At 48.0% G+C, this 19315-nt stretch overlaps 1 protein-coding gene across 1 annotated transcript in view; it reads right to left on the bottom strand.

Moving 5' to 3' along the window:
• Positions 1 to 394: 394 nt before the first annotated feature.
• Positions 395 to 19315, bottom strand: part of LIN52 (lin-52 DREAM MuvB core complex component) — a 118846-nt gene continuing 99925 nt past the window's right edge. The window contains exon 6 of the mRNA XM_074365271.1: positions 395 to 465. Within this exon, the coding sequence (XP_074221372.1) occupies positions 449 to 465 (17 nt within the window). The 3' untranslated portion in view covers positions 395 to 448. The remainder of the gene's footprint in view (positions 466 to 19315) is intronic.

Genomic DNA, 19315 nt, shown 5'->3' on the forward strand with positions numbered 1-19315 from the left:
TCTCCAGTTCTGTCCCCTTTTTTACAAATAAGATACTAAGGCTCAGGGAGGGAGATTAGGGATGAGGGATGATGCCATCTCCCTCCTTTGCCCTGGTGCTGGTCATTTTTAGCTCCAGGTGCAGCCAAGTCATTGTCCTTTGCTAGCTGCTTCCCTGAGTCACTACCCAGCCGTCAGCAACAATTTTTGGAGGGAGGAGGATGGAAAATGCAAGGAAGAGAAAGGATCTGTGTTTGAATCAATAATCCCATTATGAATCTGTCACCCATGAATGTGTTTCACTTTTTCTAAAGCTCTTGTGTATTTTGGGCTTACCCCTTGAGAGTGAACCTTGTCTTCTGTTGTGCTGGACAGTTGTCCTGAGAGAGTGTTCTGACGGAGTCCCAGAGCTCCAGCTCCTTTATCCTCCTGTCATCAGATGTTGGACCAGATATCCCATTCCCTCTGTTCAGTAAGGGGCTGATGCTAGTAGAAAAACAAGAGCGATTTTGACTCACATTTAACTTATATACAATGAACATTTATTAATAAGTCTGGACTTTTTCACACTGTCTCAATGAACCCTTCCAACTATCCTGAAAGTTGTGTCTCATTTTCAAATGAGGAAGCAACCTCAGACAGTCTAGTTGACCTGCCCAGGAACATGCTGCTGCCAAGAGCCACTCAGATTCCAAACACACTGCATTCTTGTTTTCTTGAAGATGGAATGAAAGCCTCAAGCAGAGGAAGGGAACTTGAGGATAGGGAGGCAAATGATGCCCCTGCAATGCTTGAGCTGCCATCCTGCCCCACCAAGAACACTGGAGAGGAAAGGAAGGGACACCAGAAGGGGCTGAGAAGGGCTACAGAGGTTAAGGCTTGTGAATCCCCAGAACCTTGGGCTACCAACAGCATCTTATCTCAAACATCTGGACCAATTTCCTTCTCCTAATTCTCCAAGGAATAGTCTATACCCTTTGGAGCTTTCTTGGAATGCCCCAGGGAGTGGGAAAGAAGGAATAGACTCTTGGCACTCACTGCCTTAGAGCTAGCCTTGTAGAAGACCTTGTCTCCAGGTAGGAGTTCCAGGTGTATCGATTATTTCTGGTGTACAGCATAATGTTTCAGTCATACATATACATACATCTATTTGTTTTCATATTCTTTTTTATTATAGGTTACTGCAAGATATTGAATATAGTTCCCTGTGCTATACAGAAGAAACTTGTTGTTTATTTTATATGTACTAGCTACTATACACAAATCTCGAACTCTTAGTTTATCCCTTCCCACCATCCCCTTTCCCCACTCATAACCAAAAGATTGTTTACTGTGTAAGTCTGTTTCTGCTTTGTAAATAAGTTCATTAGTGTCGTCTTTTTTTCTTTTTTCAGATTCCATATATGAGTGATATCATATGGTGTTTTTCTTTCTCTTTCTGGCTCACTTTATTTAGAATGATGATCTCCAGGTCCATCCATGTTGCTGCAAATGGCATTATTTTATTCTTTTTTATGGCTGAGTAGTATTCCATTGTATAAGTATACTATAGTTTCTTTATCTAGTCATCTGTAAATGGACATTTAGGTTATATCCATGTCTTGGTTATTGTCTATAGTGCTGCTGTGAACATTAGGGTGCATGTATCTTTTTGATTAATTTAGTTTTGGGGCACAGTTAGTTGGAGGTAATTAGGTTTATTTATTTAATTCTTTTTTTGAGGGAGGTACTGGGGATTGAACCCAGAGCCTCACGCATGCTAAGCATGTACTCTACCACTTGAGCTACTCCCCCCTATCTTTTCAAATTAGAGTTCCCTCCAGATATATGCATGGAAGTGGGATTGCTGGATCATATGATAAGTCTATTTGCAGTTTTTTGAGGAATCTCCATACTGTTTTCCATAACAACTGCACCAAACTGCATTCCCATCAACAGTGTAGGAGAGTTCCCTTTTCTCCATACCCTCTTTAACCATTATTGTTCGTGGACTTTTTAATAACAGCCATTCTGAATTTACTTCACTTCTCTGAGCTGCAGTTTTATCATGCATAAATGAGTTGTTGTGAGGTTCACATGAAACATCTACAAGGTCCTATAACAGACATTTATCATTTTGTGGGCTGTCCAACATCTGAACCTGATTCCTATTTGGGAGAATTCTCCAAATTATGAGTCCTAGCAGAAGACAGAGCCCCAGTTCCACAGGGAAACTGGAGATGCTAGACACTTGCTTTCCCAGCTTCCCTTACAGCTAGAACATGGCTATGTGACCTGGGCTCTACCAGTCAGAAGCAAACACCCTGGACTTTGAATCAGGAACTCGTGACAAAAGAATAAAAACTGAGAGAACCTCCTATAGTAGCAGTGTGGTTGCAGCAAGACCCAAGTCGCAGGGTGACAGGTTAGCAGCAGAATTCCTTGCCCAGTGTTGGTGGTGGCAGCGGAGGGAGCTCCAGCACCTAGGATCCAGTAGAGAGGACAGTAACTGCAGTGGCTTCTTCACCAGATCAGAACTGTGACAAGCTTTTGGGCATTGATTCTAGTCTCCAAACCTCCTGGAGAGTCTTTGAGCTACTCAATATTGTTCCAGTAAATTCTTTTTTGGGTCAAATTAGACAGAGCTGTTTATAACCCATAAAGCAAACTATTAAAATTGTGGGTATTGTACTTAGCTCCACTCCCCAACATAATCCAAACTGGGAATCTTATTTTCCCTTAATAAACTAATTTGGGCCAAATTTGAGCTATGATTAATATGAGGTTATGAAGAGGAGAGCTTGGAGAGAGATCTCGTCATAAAACTTAAGTCTATAGGTGTAGCTGAGACTGATGGTTGGCCACTCAATTTCTGTTCTCTCCTTCTGCCTTAGTATCAGAACCTAATTTTATTCAGAGTGTGATATCCATAGATAAAAGACTTCATTTCCCAACCTCTTTTTCAACAAAAAATGTTCATTTGATAAAGTTCTAGCCAATGAAACATGAGCACATATCTTAAGACATTTAGCACACATTCTTTTTGCCTGTCCTCCAGCTTCCGTCTAGAACACAGACTTGATGGCTAATGCTTCAGCAGTTGTTTTAGGCTATGAGGTGACCTTGAGGATGGAAGCCAACATTAGGTAAGTGGAGTGAAAAATAGGTGTCTGGGTACCTGAAGACACACGAGCTACCGTATCTGCCCTGGGCTGCCCCAATGAGCTTTTTTTTTTTTTTTTTTAAACACGCAAAAAATAAATTTCTGTCTTCTACCAGTGTCTAAACCACTGGCCTCTGGTCCTGTTATCAGAAGCCATAAGCGATTCTTCACTGATACCATGGAGAAGCATTTGAAGTCAAATGGTTTGACCTGGGGGAAAGTTGACGGGCTTGCCATCACAGTAGCGATCCAGCTTATCCCAGGTCCCGACAGCTAGAAAGCTCTCTTGGCTCTGCCTCTCCACGCCAACCTCATAGTCTTTGGTACTCACTTGAGTGCCTTCTTTTCCATGCTGTCTAGAGGATCTTCTGCCTTGTCTTGAGTGGTCTCCCCTAGAATAGCATTTGTAGTGGTTTAGGTACCACCTGCTTGACTTCGCTGCAGGGAAGCCCCTTAGGTTTTTTTTTGTTCTGGTGCTTTTCCATGATGCCCTGTATTCTCTGCCGAGGGAGCGCTGCAACCATGGTTCTACCTCTGCCTCCAGTAACTCCTTGTGTGCTGCAGGGTGAGTCTTTTAGCTTCTCTGTGCCTCAGGTCTTTTACCTGTAAAATGGAGATGGTGATGCCTGCCTTGGCTTTCTTGGAGAGCTCTCAGAGGAAAATATGCAAGAAAGTGTTTAGACGATGGTGAAGGATCGTATGGAAGTCTGGTCAGCTTTTTTTCTGGTTGCAAATGATGGCTCAGAATATATCGACCATCTTATTTGCAAGCTTTCGTTATTTTTTCTGCTTTATCCTTGTCTACAATTGCAACTCATCTGCCCATCTTTCTCACTCTTCAGTCTTTTAGAATCCATCCTAGATTTATATCTGTTGACTTGATATTTTACCATGTATCATTCATATATAGCTAGCATTTATTCATTGAGATTTACAACTACCTCTGGCAATCTCAGTTAACATTTATTGAGTGCTCAGCACTGTACATGGGTTATCCAATGGTTATTTAGTACTCACAAAAAAACTTTGAGATGGGTGTTTCTGTTATCTTCTTTTTACAGATGAGGAAACTGAGTCATAGTGTGGTTACAGTCAGGTCACTAGTGAGTTGTGTACTCAGTATTTGAACCCAAGTGAATTAGGTTTTGTGCAGGTGCTGAGACAGGATTAGGAATGCAAGTGGTTTATTGGAGGGGGGTAACATCTGTGAAAGGTAAAGATGAGAGGGAGCAGGATTGGAAAGGGAGAGCCTCAAACCACAATGCAGACCTCACCAAGCCTCAGTCAATCTAACAGGGAGCTCTGGAACAGATATTGCATATTAAAGCAGCCTTGAGTTGAGCAGAAATGGCCAGGCCCTAGTACCCCACCATGCCCAAACACTGTGGCAAGTGATTATAACTAGTAATTCTAGATCATATAATTGAACATTATTAAGAGAGTAGATCTTAAATAATCTCATCATAAAAAAGAAGTGGTAACTATGTGATGGAATGGAGGTGGTAGCTAATACTGTGGTGGTAATCATTTTCCAGTTTATAAATGTATCAAATCAACATGCTATACACCTTAAACATACACAATGTTACGTGTCAATAAGACTGGGGGAAAAACCAAACAACACTGCAGTGGATCTTGAAGAAGGTGCAGCTGGAGGCCCTCTGCTAACTGCACTCTTGCATCTGAACAGCAAGTTCTTTCTTGAAGGAATATTCAAGCAGGGCAACTCCATAACTTCTACACATAAGGCATAGCATCCTCCTCCACATCTTAGATGGCTTATCTCTTGCTCTGGGTCCCAGGGCCCAGGAACAGCTGTGGGTTTGTTCCAGGTCTGCTTCATACATCTCATTTTGGGAACTTGGCTACCACAGCGTGCTCTTCCGGCAGAGGTCAGGATGAGCAGAGGCAGCCAAACCACACAAACCCACTTAAAGGCTCTGCTTGGGTCATATCTTCTCACATCCCATTGGCAGAAGCTAGTCACATAGCCAAGACCAAAGGCAACGGAGTGGAGAAATAAACTCCCCCTACCAGGGAGAGGGAAGGAAGAATTGTGGACAAACATGTATACTATCTGGCCAGACATCTGGCACCAAAGGTAATTAGGTTTATTTATTTAATTAGTTATTTTAATGGAGATAATGGGGATTGAACCCAGGACCTCATGCATGCTAAGCATGTACTCTAACCACTGAGCTATACCCTTCCCTCTATATTTACTTCTAATCCTTACAACCACTCTGTGTAATGATGCTGTTTGCTAACCCAGACTGTGTTATTCTGGGAACCCCCCCCTCCCCATGTGCTAAGACAGCTTCCAGCAATGGACCCCCCAACTCCTTTACCTGTGACCTCTTCTCTCAACACTTGCCCATCAAACCTCAGGCTTAGGACGCATATCTGGAAAAACCTATCCCACCCAGCACCTCCTCCTATTTCCCTTCAGTCAATCTGGGAAGAAGGTCACCCACTCCTCCATGGCCAGCCCATCCCAATTTCCTCTTAGTAGAATCACCACTTGGTAGAGTCCATGGGTGAGGGTCGGGGGAGGTAAGTTGGAAGGAGGAGAGATCCGCCTCCCAGTACTCCCTGGGCACAGGGGGAGGAAGCCAACAGGACACAGCAAGTCAGCCAGGGAAAGGTTTAACCCCACAATCCAATTCCACTTAATATCCCATAATAAAATGCTGTCAACATGAGTTTCCTGTTCAGGTGGATTTGTTAAGAAGGCTGGGGAGGTCAGAGGTGGATTCCGGCCCTCCTACGTGTGTGTAGGGGTGCTTCAGGCATGAGAGCCCCCTCCTTGCCCTCTCTTTGCAGTCCAAACAGGCTCTCAGGAGGGGGGTTGTCATACTTGTCTGTGCCCGTCAACTCGTGATGGCTCATGGAGGGGCCCGCCAAACCCCTGGAGGGGAGTGTGTCTCCTTTGATAAGCATCCTGCCACTAAGGTAGAGTGTGATTTTAACATGTGGGATTCAGACCTGGACCCAAAGGTGGGGGAGTTCCTGGGTGGGGGGAGGTATGTGTCAGAACCCCTGAAATCTTACCATGAAGGAGGAGCCACAGGTCAACCCTGGGGCAACCTTAAGGGACAGAGGGCTGATTAGTGAGAAGCTTGAAGATCTGAAGTGGCCTCAGCCCCCTCGAGTCACAACTCAGGGGCGACGCCTTGGAGGTACTCAGAATGGCTGCTGGCAGACCCCAGCCTTCCAGGCTGACCTGCTGCTAGCTTTCCCTCCTTTTGGGGGCGCTGGCCTGACCTCCCCAGAGCCCATTACTGGCCAAGCTGCCTGTGCAGCCTTGAGGTGGAGCTTGACAACAGTTTACTATTGAGTGGTCACCAGGGGTCAGGACAGAGCTGGGGGCTGTCCTGATGTCATCTTGTTGAATGCAGCAGGAGCTAGGGCAGGAGCAGCAATGAGGTCAAGGCCGTGGGGAGGGGCTGTGTAAAGATGGGGACTAGGATTATTTTCCTGCGAAGTGAACTGGGGCCTGGGGAGTTTAAGAAATTAAACCAAGACCTCACATAGTGAGGGACGGTCCTGGGACAGGAGCCCAGTTCTGTCTAACCCCAGAGCACACCCCAGGGGTGTGGAAAGATGTCTAAAGGCTCAGTCAGAGCCTTCAGGAAACCAGCTCGGCTTGGGTTGGAAGAGGAAAGCTGGGGAGTCTCACAGCACAAGTTGAGAGGGTGCGGTCAGGCCTTGGCTCCTCTCCTGCGGGCCTGCGGGTAGGTGACCAGGCGGGTGAGACCAGGGGAGGGGGAAGTGGGCCTAGGGGATGAGGAGGGGAGGCCTGGGCTTCCAGCCCTTTTGTGAGCCCTTTTAATTCGTGTAAATGAGGGTTTTTAATTTGTTATTCTGGGTTTTATTTCTATTACCATCTCATTTGCCTCTAAACCCTATTTCGCCCCAGCCTGGACCGAATTCCACTTGATGCATTAGGACTAATTCTCCTCCCAAAGGGTTAGATGTTTTCTCCCCACACAAAAGTCGCTTATTTTGGATAAAGAGACGATTAGATTTATCTTTAATATTTTAATGGCAGCTGGGATTAGCAGGCAAACAGCCCTGACTGGGTTTGTTCGCCACGGATTAGGTTCTGATAAACTCTCAGATGGGGAGGCCCCCCCCACTCCACTTTCTGTTTTCCACAAAGTGCTTTTTATTATTTTTTTGTTGAAAAAAAAATTCCCTTGTCTTTTGGAGCATCATAAATTCCATTTGCTGTTTTCTATTAAATCAAGTTGATTAAATTCGTTGTGACTCTTTGCACATAGATCTTTTTAATTTTAACGTCTCCAGCATAAAATCTTTAATGGTGCAATTCGAAATGGCTGCAGTATACAGTACAGGTCTTGATAAAACAGATGGAAATGAGGTTCTGCCAGGGAGGGGAGTCTGTCAGGAGGGGTAGAGTCAGGAGCTGGCAGAGAGCTGGAGAAGGCAGGGAATGACTCTGCCTGAGGCCCAGAAAGACCCAGGTCCCAATCCTTATTCTGCCACTTCCCAGCTTCGGGGCCTTGGGCAGTGCTCACTATGTGGGGAGTAGCCTCGCGATGCTTGGTGGAGGGCTTGCTGTGTGCCTCGTGCTGCGCGCACATTATCAATAATCCTTAAGAGGAGGTTCAGAGAGGCCCTTTGCTCAAGGTCACACAGCAAGATGATGGCAGAGGTTGAATCCAGGTTGCCTTTGCCCAGCAGAGCCTCATCTTACCTCTAGGAGCCTCCGTTTCCTCATCAGTGAAATGGGGCGATCAGTTGGGCTCTGGCTCACAGGAGCTTGGAAAGATGAGATGCAGTCCACAAACACCTTCAGGAATGTACAGAGCTGGGCTATCCTGAGGGCCTGGGGGGTGAGGTCTGCTCACCAGGGGCCCAGAAGACCCAAATCACTAGGAAGAGCTGACTTTTGAGACCCTGGGAAACTTCCCTAACTCTGGGGTTCGGGAGAGACACTCAGGGGCTGGGCTCCCCCTCCCATCAACTCTCCAGCCCTCCGGCCTCCTGCCTCGGGCTTTTCTCCCCAGCCCTGCGGCTCTAATCCTGACCTCATCAAGTCCTGGGAAGGGTTGATCCACAGGAGCAAATCCCTCATTCGGAGGGACAAAATCAGCTTAATTTGCAGCAATTTGAAGCAGGTCTTTGCCAGGATTTGAATATCAAATTATCCCACAGCCCAGGCTGGCCTGGGAGGCCTCCTGCTGCAATATGGACAGATATGCTCTGGGCTCCACTAGAAAGGTTGTTCTGGGAGAGACTGAGGCTGCGGCTAGATTGGGCGTGTGTGGAGTAGGGGCTCGAGGGGTGTCTGAGGGTGCTGGGGAAGGGGAGGTTCCGGTCAGCCCCCGTTCTCGGAGGGCACTGCAGCTCCAAGGCCTGGAGGATGGAATAGGGGAGGAAACCGCCTGTTGACCAGAATTACCTAAGTTCTGGTCAAATATAGATTCCCAGGCCCCTCCCCAAACCTAAGAAATCAAGATTTTCATGACTGGAAATGTCTGAAAAATTCTGGAGCAGCTCAGTTAGCCAATCGGCAAACACTTACTGGGCATACACTTTGCACCTCCTCATGTCCTGAGAAAATCAGCCTCTTCCGGTGCCCACCCTATCCGTTCCCAGCCTTCGGCAGGCTCTACAAACCGTGCTCCTTTGCTGTCTACTCTTTGATGGCCCCAGACGCCAGAGTCCCGCTGCAGACGTCACATTAGCCTTCCCTCCCTGGTCAGCACCCCCATTTCCTCCCTCTGGGGGGCCTGGCAGACATCCTCTGATGTCAACCACACAGGACACGTGGTCCAGACTGGAGCCACGGGGCTCAGACTCTGATCAGGGGCATGTGGCTGCCCCACGAAGCTGTGAGCCTCTTCGGGAAGGCCTGGGACTCCGGGTCTGACACTGAGCAGACCCTCCACCAATAGTGGGTGAAATGTGCTGGTCCTGCCCGGCGTGTGCCTCCTTGGGGACTTCAGTGTGGAAGCAGCGCCAGGACTGCTGAGATGGCCCCTGTCCAACCAAGCCTGTCAACAGAGATGAGAAGTCCAGTCCTCTATTCTCAGAGATCCCACAGCTGGGGAAAAAAACAGTGTGACAAGCACTGTATACCCACAAGTGCTTATTAAGCACTCACTGTGTACTTGGCACAGTTCCAAGTGCTTTTATCTGTTCAGCCATATCATCCTCACACAAACCCTATGAGGTAGGAAATAGTAAACACATCCATTTTTTACATGAGGAAACTGAGGCCCAGAGAGATTAATAACATGCCTAAGGTTACACAGTCGTAAGTGGTGGACCTGGAATTCATACATAGGCAGTCTGATTCCAAGCTTTTTGTCTATAACTATTTGTCTATGTATGTTATTTCTCCATATGTGACCTGCCTTATTATTTTTTTTATTGGGATACAGTCAGTTACAATGTGTCAATTTCTGGTGTACAGCACAATGTCCCAGTCTTATTTTTAAAGGTATAATCACTGTGTGTTTTGGGAGCACAGAACTCACACTAGGGCAATCACAGGAGGCTTTCTGGAGAAGGTATCTTTATTTATTCAGTGATGTTACTGAGCAACAGTTGTGTACTTGGCACTGGTGATGTAGAGATGAAAAGCCATGGTCCTTACCCTAGAGGGACACACAAATGGGGACACAAATGCCCCATCAGTAGATATGCTAAAGGCACTGATGGAGAAAGCACAAGGCATTATGGAAACACTGGGGAGACCTCAAAGCAGAGGAGATCAGGGAAGACTTCCTGGGGGAGGGGCACATGAGCTGAGACTGAAAGGATGAATGGGAATCTCAGAGACATGTTCCCCCAGCTACGTCCAGTCATTAAGCCAAGGACAAGGGGGCCCAGGGATCCCGTCAGGCACTCACACCACTCTGTCTGAGCCAGTCTCTCCTCCATGGAGTTTTCCTGGTGCAACCAACTCCAGTCCCTTCTCTGACTACCTACCCCAGACAGGCAGGTCCCCTCCTGGGGAGGTCTGCATCCCCAGCTCCTGTGTGTTCCTGGGAGGCAGGGCTTGAGCACGAGACTCCTGAACCCCTGGTCTATGGCCAGCAGGGGCTGGGCAGTGGCTGCCGTGGGAAAACCCAGAGGTTTTATTTGAGGGCACCTAGAATTTAGAGCAAGAAGGGACCCCAGAAACCGCGCAAGCCCACTTGGAAGGAGCAAGGGACAGGGGAAGTAAAAGGAGCTGCCTGGGACTCAAATTCCCAACTCCCAGCACCCTGATCTTCTCTCTGGGGTGGTCTGGCCCCACCTGGGCTCTCCCCTAACCCTCATCCCTATGCCTGCCCTGCCTGATGGTGGCCAGGGTAGCCTTTCCCAAATAACGATGGTATTGGCTCAGATTAAGGGCAACTAGCTGGCTCTTGGCTTTTATATAACAACTAATCTCCTTCTAATCAGCCATTATTAAATTATATTCCGTTTTTAATTCATTCACAGATCAGAGTTGGGACAGCTGGATGGATAATTGGGGAGAGATAATTTATGTAAATGAGGAGCAGCAGAAGGTAGGGGAGAGGGAGGCTGAGGGCCAAAGGGGGCCCCACCCTGTGCCCAGACTGGGGAGGGAGCAGTGACCTGGCCTGGCCTGGCCTGGAAATAGGTGGCTAGAGATGTTGGGGGGATTGAGTCCTGTCATGGGACCTCAGGGTTCCTGACTGGTTGTCCCTCAACATCACCTGAATGCTTCTGGCAAATGGGGAGCCCGCTACTTTTTTGGTAGTCTCAGCCATCAGCTCTCATTAGAAGTGGATCCTGAGAAGCAGGAGAATGCCCCAGAGAATTCTGGAGTCAGAACCGTGTTTGATTCCGGCTCCACCACTTCATAGCTGTCTCTTAACCTTAGTTTCCAATCTGGAAAATGCGGGTATCGATAGTACCTACCTCATGAGGGGACATTGAGGCTTAAGAATCCGGCGCAAAGGAAGAACCCAACACCTAGTGTCCATAGCAGCTCCCGTCACTAGTGTGAGGACCTTGTGAGTCAAACCTGCCTCCCTCTAACATCTGTCCCTAGGCCATGGAGCTGCCTTCCAGTAACAGAATACATCTATTCCCCTTGTGTATTTGACATATCCTTCCCACTGATAGTAATTACATCAGCAACTGACACCTTGCAGGTTCCCCTTGTGCCAGGTGCTACACTAAACACTTGCTATACAGCATCTCACCGTATCATCAGAACGGCAGCATGAAGTGGGCACTACTGTCTCCATTTTACACATGAAAATCCTGTGGACCCAAGCTCTCTCCTGATAATTCCTTCAACAGAATCTAAGACAGCAGGCTGCTTAGAAACCTGGAGCCCAGCTGGAGGCCATTTTGGGAAGGTGCCTTGGGGATTGGCAAGCAGGAAACAGGGCTGGCAGGGAAGGCAGGTGGAGAAGGTTGGACCTCCACAGGAATTGGACTCGGGTGGGCACAGGTGGCTGATAGGGCCTGCGGGGGTGGGTGAGGTCTGCATGTGACGGGTTGGCAGGGGCCCGTGGTAAGGCCTTGGTCCATTCCCAGAGGGAGGGAGGGGATTAGGGAGGGTGAGGGAGGGTGGTCCCAGAGGGTCCAGGAGAGTAATGGGATTAGCCCTCAGGCAGTGAGTGAAAGTTATTAGCGTGTGGGGCCTCTGGCCTCCCACCCGAGGCTGCAGCTGTCACCCATCCACAGGAGAGAGTCACCAGCATCTCCCCCACCCCAACCTGGAAGCAGGCTGGCACCCTCTGTCCCTTATAGGCTCTCCTGCTGTGATCATCTGTCAAGGGGCTGGCCTCCTAGCCTTGGCCTCCCAGCCTTAGCCTCCTGCCTACCCTTGACAGACTGGGCCACCTACACAGTATACCCTACCTACCATTGACCTGTGCCTCAGTTTCCCCATCTGGGTAGAAGGTTACAGGGAGGATGCCTGAGATTCTCTGCGGGAGAACCCATGGGACTCGGAGGTCAGAACCAGGCCCCCTGGGCTGCTGGTTCTGCCAACGTTAGCTGTGCGACCCTGGGCATGACTGGTACCCTCTGCGTCTTAATTTATAAAACGGGAGCCAAAGCACGGGAGGGTTTTCGTAGGAGAGGGTTGGGCAGAGGGGCGCAGAGTGAGGCCCTCGGTGGAGTTCAGGGTGCTGGCACCCCTCCTAGGTCGGGGCCGCAGAGGGCAGCGGGCCTGAGGTCTATCGCCTGGAGGGAGCCTAGACTTCCTGGAGCCTCATCTCGCGAAGTCTGAACTGCGGCGAAGGGCCGGGCATGGGAGGAGCCACTGGGAGCCGTGGGGGCTGCTCGCGGCTCCCTCTAGTGGTGAAGGCGCGGATAGCCCCCCTAGGAAGGGCTCTGACACGGGAGGTAGGGCTGGGGCCGCAGGGGTCCCGGGAGCCCGAGCCCAGTTCTCCCTCCACGACGGAATCAAGGGGAGGGATGCCAAGGATCCTAAGAGGCTGCCCTGCTAATCAGTGCCTGACACCCATCTTTAGAGCGTCTTCCTTTCAGCTTGTATGTCAGCCTGGTAAAATGAAATTACCTCCGGGGAGAGGTCACCGTGGGATGTCTTACCCGTTGCTTAACCCAGCAGACCGGGAAGGCATTCGCCCACGGTGGGCAGCGAGGGCCAGCCAGCCCAGTGCCTGCGTGGGATTGGAAGACCCTGAGGTGATAATCTGTTGTAAGCTGGCACGAGTCACCACCTTTTCTAGCTTCAGTTTCCCCGTGGTAAACTGGCAGGGTGGGACTAGTTCAGTGGTTCCACCATTTCAATGGGGAACAACCGTTTGAAAAAATAAAACAATTCAGAGTCCCTCAAAGTAGTACTTTTACTTCCCTCATTTGACTAAGGAACCTACATAATGACCCAGCACTGTTAGGCACTCAGTGCTTTTACATGAAATGATACTCTATTAATCTCAACATCTTTGTAAGTTTTAACATTATTTTAAAATAAACACTATTTTTAGAACAGTTTTAAATGTGCATAAAATTTGTCAAGATTGTACAGACTTCTCATAAACCCCACACCCAAATTCTCCCATTACCAACATCTGATATTAGTGTGGTATACTTTTAATGAACCAAGATTGATACATCACTAAAATTTGTGCTTTATTCATATTTGCTTAACTTTCACTTTATGTCTTTTTTTTCTGCTCCAGGATCCCACCCAGAAGATCATAGACATCCAGTCATCATGTCATCTTAGCCTGCTCTTGGCTGTGATAATTTTGTATAACTTTTTTTTTTTAAGTATATATTCATGCAGTGGAATACTGTGGGGCTGTTATTACACACTCTGATCTGGAACAATTTCTAAGACAATATTAGTATGAAAAGAAAGTTGCAGGACAGTATATTTCACTACCACTTGCTGGGCAATTGCACCAGTCTAGGTGCTTTGGGGTACAGAAGAGAGAGAAGAGAGAGAAACACAGAATGGTATGACCTCACAGGTTTTAGGAAGGCCCACTCCCCCAGAAAGTTCCCTCTCCTCTGAGCCAACCTGGCAGCTTCATTTGGTTGAATTATGGATGCGACCCTGTGGAATTCAGCTCCCCTAGGAGCGGTCAGAGTTTAGGCAAGTCTTCCCAGGGTTCTTCAAATCCCTAATAGAAAGGCCCTATTTGAAGGCCTTCTGAGACCCTGCTCCCTGCACAGGGAGCATCCACTGTGGTTGGTCTCGAGAACTCAGGAAATCTTTATTTGCTGAACTCTTCATGTCCTTTGCGAGCCTCTAGGCCTTTGCATATGCTGTTCCGTTCATCTGGAATATATCGCCCCTTTCAAGGCTCAGCTCCAGTTTCCCTTTCCCTGGGAGCCCTCACCTGCCCAGGCCCAGGTGGAGGCAGCATCCACCTGATCACCCTCTGTCCTCAACCTCTGTCCTCACCCTAACCCCTGGGCACAGACCTGGTCTCTCATGGTGGACAGGCGACAAAAGTATGAGCATCCACATCTGGCTTTGCCACTCCTGCCAGCATACAGTAGGTATATAATAAATCCTGGCTCCCTTTTGTTCCTTACATCTCCAGTGTGTGCATTAATGATCTGTTTACCCTACCATCTCCCCTTTGCACTGAGAGCTTTAATTAAGAGGCACAACAAATGTTTGCTAAATGACTGAGTGATTTAAACAGGGAGAGGGAAGATAATTCCAAGTTTTTTGGAGGTGAGGCTGAGGACCTCTGTTGCCCCAGGAGGCAGGGAGAGGATGTCTTGTGCCAGGATCAAAGTACAGGGTACAGATGAGAAATCCGATGGGTTGATTACAAGGAATTGTTGGAGTGCAAGAGGGGACAGAACTGGCATGGGTGTGCTGGCATTTGACAGTTTGTGGGCTCAGAGATCTACCCAGCCAGCCCCCAGCCTCACTCTGCCCTGTGCTAAGCAGAGCGGGTCCCACTTCAGCCTCCAGCACCATGGTGTGGTGTAAGCTCAGTGCCCCGGGGGCTGCCTGGAGACACTCTCTTCTCTAGGCTCTGCAGCCCCAAGATCCAAGAGGGGAGAGGCCCTTACACACTCTCGTCTTCCTGGTCGCTAGTTAGAGACCTGGGGTTACCTCATCTGAGCTCCATATGGCACCCAGGGCTCTTTGTATGTGCCCCAAGGTGCTGGGAGATGGGGAGGGGTGGAGAGGAGGTTGCAGCCAGGACACCCCAGCATCCAGCACCCAGCATGTCCAGTTAGCCCACTCACATCTACCAGGGGTGCACTGCAGCTCCAAATCTGGTGACATATTACATAGCCTGAGCAGCTCTTAGGTGAGGCACCCCTGGGCACCCCCCACCTCCACTGCCACTGCTACTTAAGTTCCTGAACAGACCCATGTGGCAGCTGCTTCACAGGCACAATCTCATTTAATCCTCACAAAGACCCCATAAGGTCTCTTAAAAAATTATTCTCATTTTTTTTTTTTCCCAGAGATGGAAACTGTGGCTCAAAGAAGTGAAGTCACTTCCTGGGGTCACAGGGCTCACAGTGGCAGGGCCAGGATCAGAAGCCAGGCTGCCTGCCTGAACTCCCGGCCATGACCTATCCTCCACCTTGTCCAGCTCTGAGCACTGGCCCCAGGTCCAACAAGCGCCCGGAGCTGGTCATTCTGACCTGCTGCCCTCCCCTTCGCCCTGGCCTTCCTCTGCCTGTTTTGACAGCTCCCGCTGCCCCACTTCCCCACAGACATCCCACCTGCCTCCAAGCTCTGCATCTCCCTCTCACGAGGCGCAGTCCACCCCACTGCCCAGGCGGTCCCAGGGTCCCTGGTGCCTGGGGACAGGGTGGGGAGGCGGGTGCAGTGCACAGCGCTGATCCTAACCAAGTTTGCCAGCCCAGCTTTTCTCAGGGCTCCCACACAATGGTCTGCTTTGTGCCCACCTGCCGATAATGCTTAATTAGGCGAGGAGTTGATTAATTTGAGGTAATTGACAGCTAATTAGAGGCCCACAGGCTCATTAACTTGACATCTTGTCTTCGTGAATTGGCTGAGTAGGGTCAGGTGACGGAAGCCGTTTCTTTCTCCCTCCCGGGCCCCATAGGCAGAGGTGATCACCTGGGAGAGGGCTGGACGGACCCAGCAGTTCAGGTGATGCCGTCCCAAGGCCAAGAATAGAGGGAACAAGGTGCTGGTTTCCTGGTGAAGGAGGAAGGGTCACAGATAGATGTGTGTGCCTTGACCCAGGGAAGGACGGGGTGAGCAGGAATGGGGGGCTCACGAGCACAGAGGCAAAGGCACTGAAGAGAGATGGGTGGCTATTAACAGGGAGAGGGGAACACCTAGAGTCCATGCAAGGAGGGGCAGGGGAGGAGGTGTGTGGGGAAGCCCATCGATTCCCCAGAATGCACAGGCTTTGGAATGAGACAGATCTGGGGTTAAATCCCAGCTCTGCTACGAACCAGCTAGGTGACCGTGAACAAGTTAGTTAATCTCTAAGTCTTAGGCTTCTCATCTGTAAAACTGGAATAATAATAGTATGTCCCTCTTGAGAGTGTTGTGAAGAGTTGATGAGGTATGAGAAACTGAAGGAAAGGATTTAGGCCAGTACCCGGGGGACTGGTGATGCTCAAGCAAATATTAGCCACTCTTGGTTGCAGGAAGGAGTGACAAGAAGGGAAGGTAAGTGGGTGGGTTGGGTTGTGGGGAGGCAATGGAGCTCCCTCCTAAGAGGAGCCACTGTTATTCTGCAGGAAACCTGAACACCTGAGAGCAGCACTGTTGAGAGGGTGGGGGAAAACCTTTGTCATGACTACTTTAGGGGGGTGCAATTCAGCAATATATGTTACTTTTTATACATATATTAAATATTAAAATTAAAAATGCACGTGGCCTTTGAGCAAGCAATTCCCTCACTAGGCATCTGTTCTAAGGATATATTTGTACTGCACAAAGATTTAAATACAACATAGTTTGTAGTAGCAGATGATTGGAAATGATCTAAATGTCCATCACGGGTACTGGTTAAATAAATTATTATGGTACATCCATACAGTGGGATAATACATAGCTGTGAAATCTGTACATACCAGTACCAAGAAGATTCAAGATAAATTAAGTGGGAAAACAAGATGCAGGACAAGCTGTAGCTCCCGCAAGCTGGTAACAAGTAGCTGAGGGTCAGAGGATGGGAAAGAGATGCATTTTTCACAATCTGCTTGTTTTAAATACGGTTTGTATTTATTATCTTTTAAAAAAGTATTGTAAAGTTAAAAAGCAGTAGAGCTTTTTTTTCCAAATAAATTCTAAGTTGAAACTTGAATTCATAGGCAGAGTGGTTCTGGTTGCACTGGGGTTGGGGTCCAGTTCTAACCACTTAGTTTCTTCCTTCCCTCCTTCAAAGTTTCCTAGAGGGTTTGAAAATTATCTAGAGTCTAGTATTGTCCAATAGAAATTTCTGTGATGATGTAAATGTATGTAGTTCTGCACCATCCAGTATGGTAGTCAGTAGCCATATGTGGCTACGGAGCTCTTGAAATGTGGCTAGTGTAATAAACTGAATTTTAAATTTTATTGATTTTTAATTTAAATAGAAGAGCTACATGTGGCTAGTGGCTACCTATTTGGATAGCACAGAAATCTCTTCAAGGAAACAAACAATGCAGCTATTCCAGCCTCCATCTAAGGGAATACCAAACCCAGAGAGATTACTGTCAGCACCACTGATAAGTCCAGTTACCTACAGTGTAGATATAGCCTCTTTGCTAGGAGTGGGTAATGCTGGAACCTTATGATAGTCCTGGGAAACTTGATTATAGAGAGAATGGAGGTCTTTTCTAGCAGAATTGAAACTACACTGGATGGAAGAAAGTCAGGGATGCCAGTAGATTACCTGGAACTCCAATTCTTTCAGAAAAGATCACCTGAATAATCCATGAGTCAAAAAGCATATCTTTGGCTTTGAGATCAATGTGAAGAATTTAATAATACCTCAGGTGACTGAAGGCCATGGATTCAGGCATCCATTTGGCAACTGTGCACTCAGAGCCCACGAAATGTCAGCAACAGGGAAGCACAGACAAGGTCCTGGCCCTGGAGCTGCCCACAGTCTTGGGACTGGATTCAGAGAGTGGGGTGTAGAGAATGATGCTTCCTCACAAGACAGCCCAAGCACCAAGGTGCTGGGGACCCTGGGAGCTTGACTGACAGCTCTCCTCCACATCAAAGTCACAGAGCAAGGGCACAGACCACAGCCCCAAGGCCTTTATGCTCAGTTGCTGGGGGAGCGTGGACAGTCGCTGCCAAAGGAACATGTTGCCCATCCTCTGTCCTTCCTTCTGACTTCAGAGCCCGGGAGCCAGGATGATTCTCCTGTGCTATTGCCCCAGATCACCTCCATGAGGCTGTGGTAGCTTTCATCAGTTTCCTTTTAGAGGCTCAGAGGACCCTGAATTCATTTGTTTTAATTGAGGCATAGTTTACACACAGTAAAGCACATTAAATGTACAGCTTGATGAATGTTTACACACACACACACAGTCTACTCCTGTGTCACCACTACTCAGATCAAGAGAGAATATTTCCAGCATTCTAGAAGGCTCCTCGTGCTCCTGCCCAGTCAATACCCAAGGTCACCACTATTTTGACCTCTCCCACCCTGGATTAGTTTTACCTGTCCTAGAATTTCATATAAGTAGAATCATACAGGATGCAGTTCTGTGTCTGCCTCATTTTTTTTTTGTTTTGTTTTGTTTTGAACACACAGAGTTAATTTTATTTTTACAGAAGTGCTGGGGGATTGAAGCCAGGACCTTGTGCACGCTAAGCATGGTTTTACCACTGAGCTATACTAATCCCCTCTCTCCTCATTGTTGTTTGTGAGATTCATCCATGTTCTCGTGTAAGGCAGAAGAGTAGTTTGTTCTTTATTGTCAGTGGCATTCCATTGTAGGAATATATGACAATTTATTTACTCATTCTGCTGTTGATGGACATTTGGATTTTTGCCAATTTTTGACTCACATGAATAAAGTTGCTAACACTCTTGCACATCTTTTGGTGGACATCAGCACTCACTTCTGTTGGGCATGTACCTGGGAGTGGAATTAAAAAAGGCTGTGTATTTCTGAAGGTCACGAGGACTTGGTGACTGCACCTTCCCAGCACTGAGGCTTTGAGGTAGGGGTGGGGAGCCAGTTTTGAGAGTCCTCAACCAAATGCCCCCACTGGCTGCAGAGGGAGTGCAGCTCATATCAGAAAAGAAAGCTGCAGAGAGAGCGCCAAGCAAAGAACCACGACATGGGTTTTCAAATCAAGGCCATATGACAATGACATCAAAAGTGTGTCTACATGAATGGAGGCTGGGAGAACAGGTAAGCAGAGGAAAACAGAAGCCTTTGTTTTGTAGGGTGGAGCATATATAAGGAACAACTAAAGGGTGGGGTTTTATTTGCCTACTAGGACATTTCCAGCCCTGCAGAAAACTCCCTCCAGTTCCTTCCTAGCCAGTCTCCTGACATGAGTAACCATTCCTCTGATTTCTATCACCATAAACTAGTTTGTGACTGTTTTTAAACTTTACTTACCTGGATTCTGACAGTGTATGTCAACATTTACTGGGCATTTATTATGTGTCAAACACATTGCTAATACCATCAAATGGTACCTCTTTCAATTCAGTATGTTCCCCATTTAACTGAAGAGAAAAACAAGATCAACAAGGCTAAGAATCCTACCCGAGGCCACAAAACTATCAAGTAGCAGAGCCTAGATTCAAA

This window comes from Camelus bactrianus, chromosome 6 (genome assembly GCF_048773025.1).
Source record: "Camelus bactrianus isolate YW-2024 breed Bactrian camel chromosome 6, ASM4877302v1, whole genome shotgun sequence".
In the NCBI taxonomy this organism is placed as follows: domain Eukaryota; kingdom Metazoa; phylum Chordata; class Mammalia; order Artiodactyla; family Camelidae; genus Camelus; species Camelus bactrianus.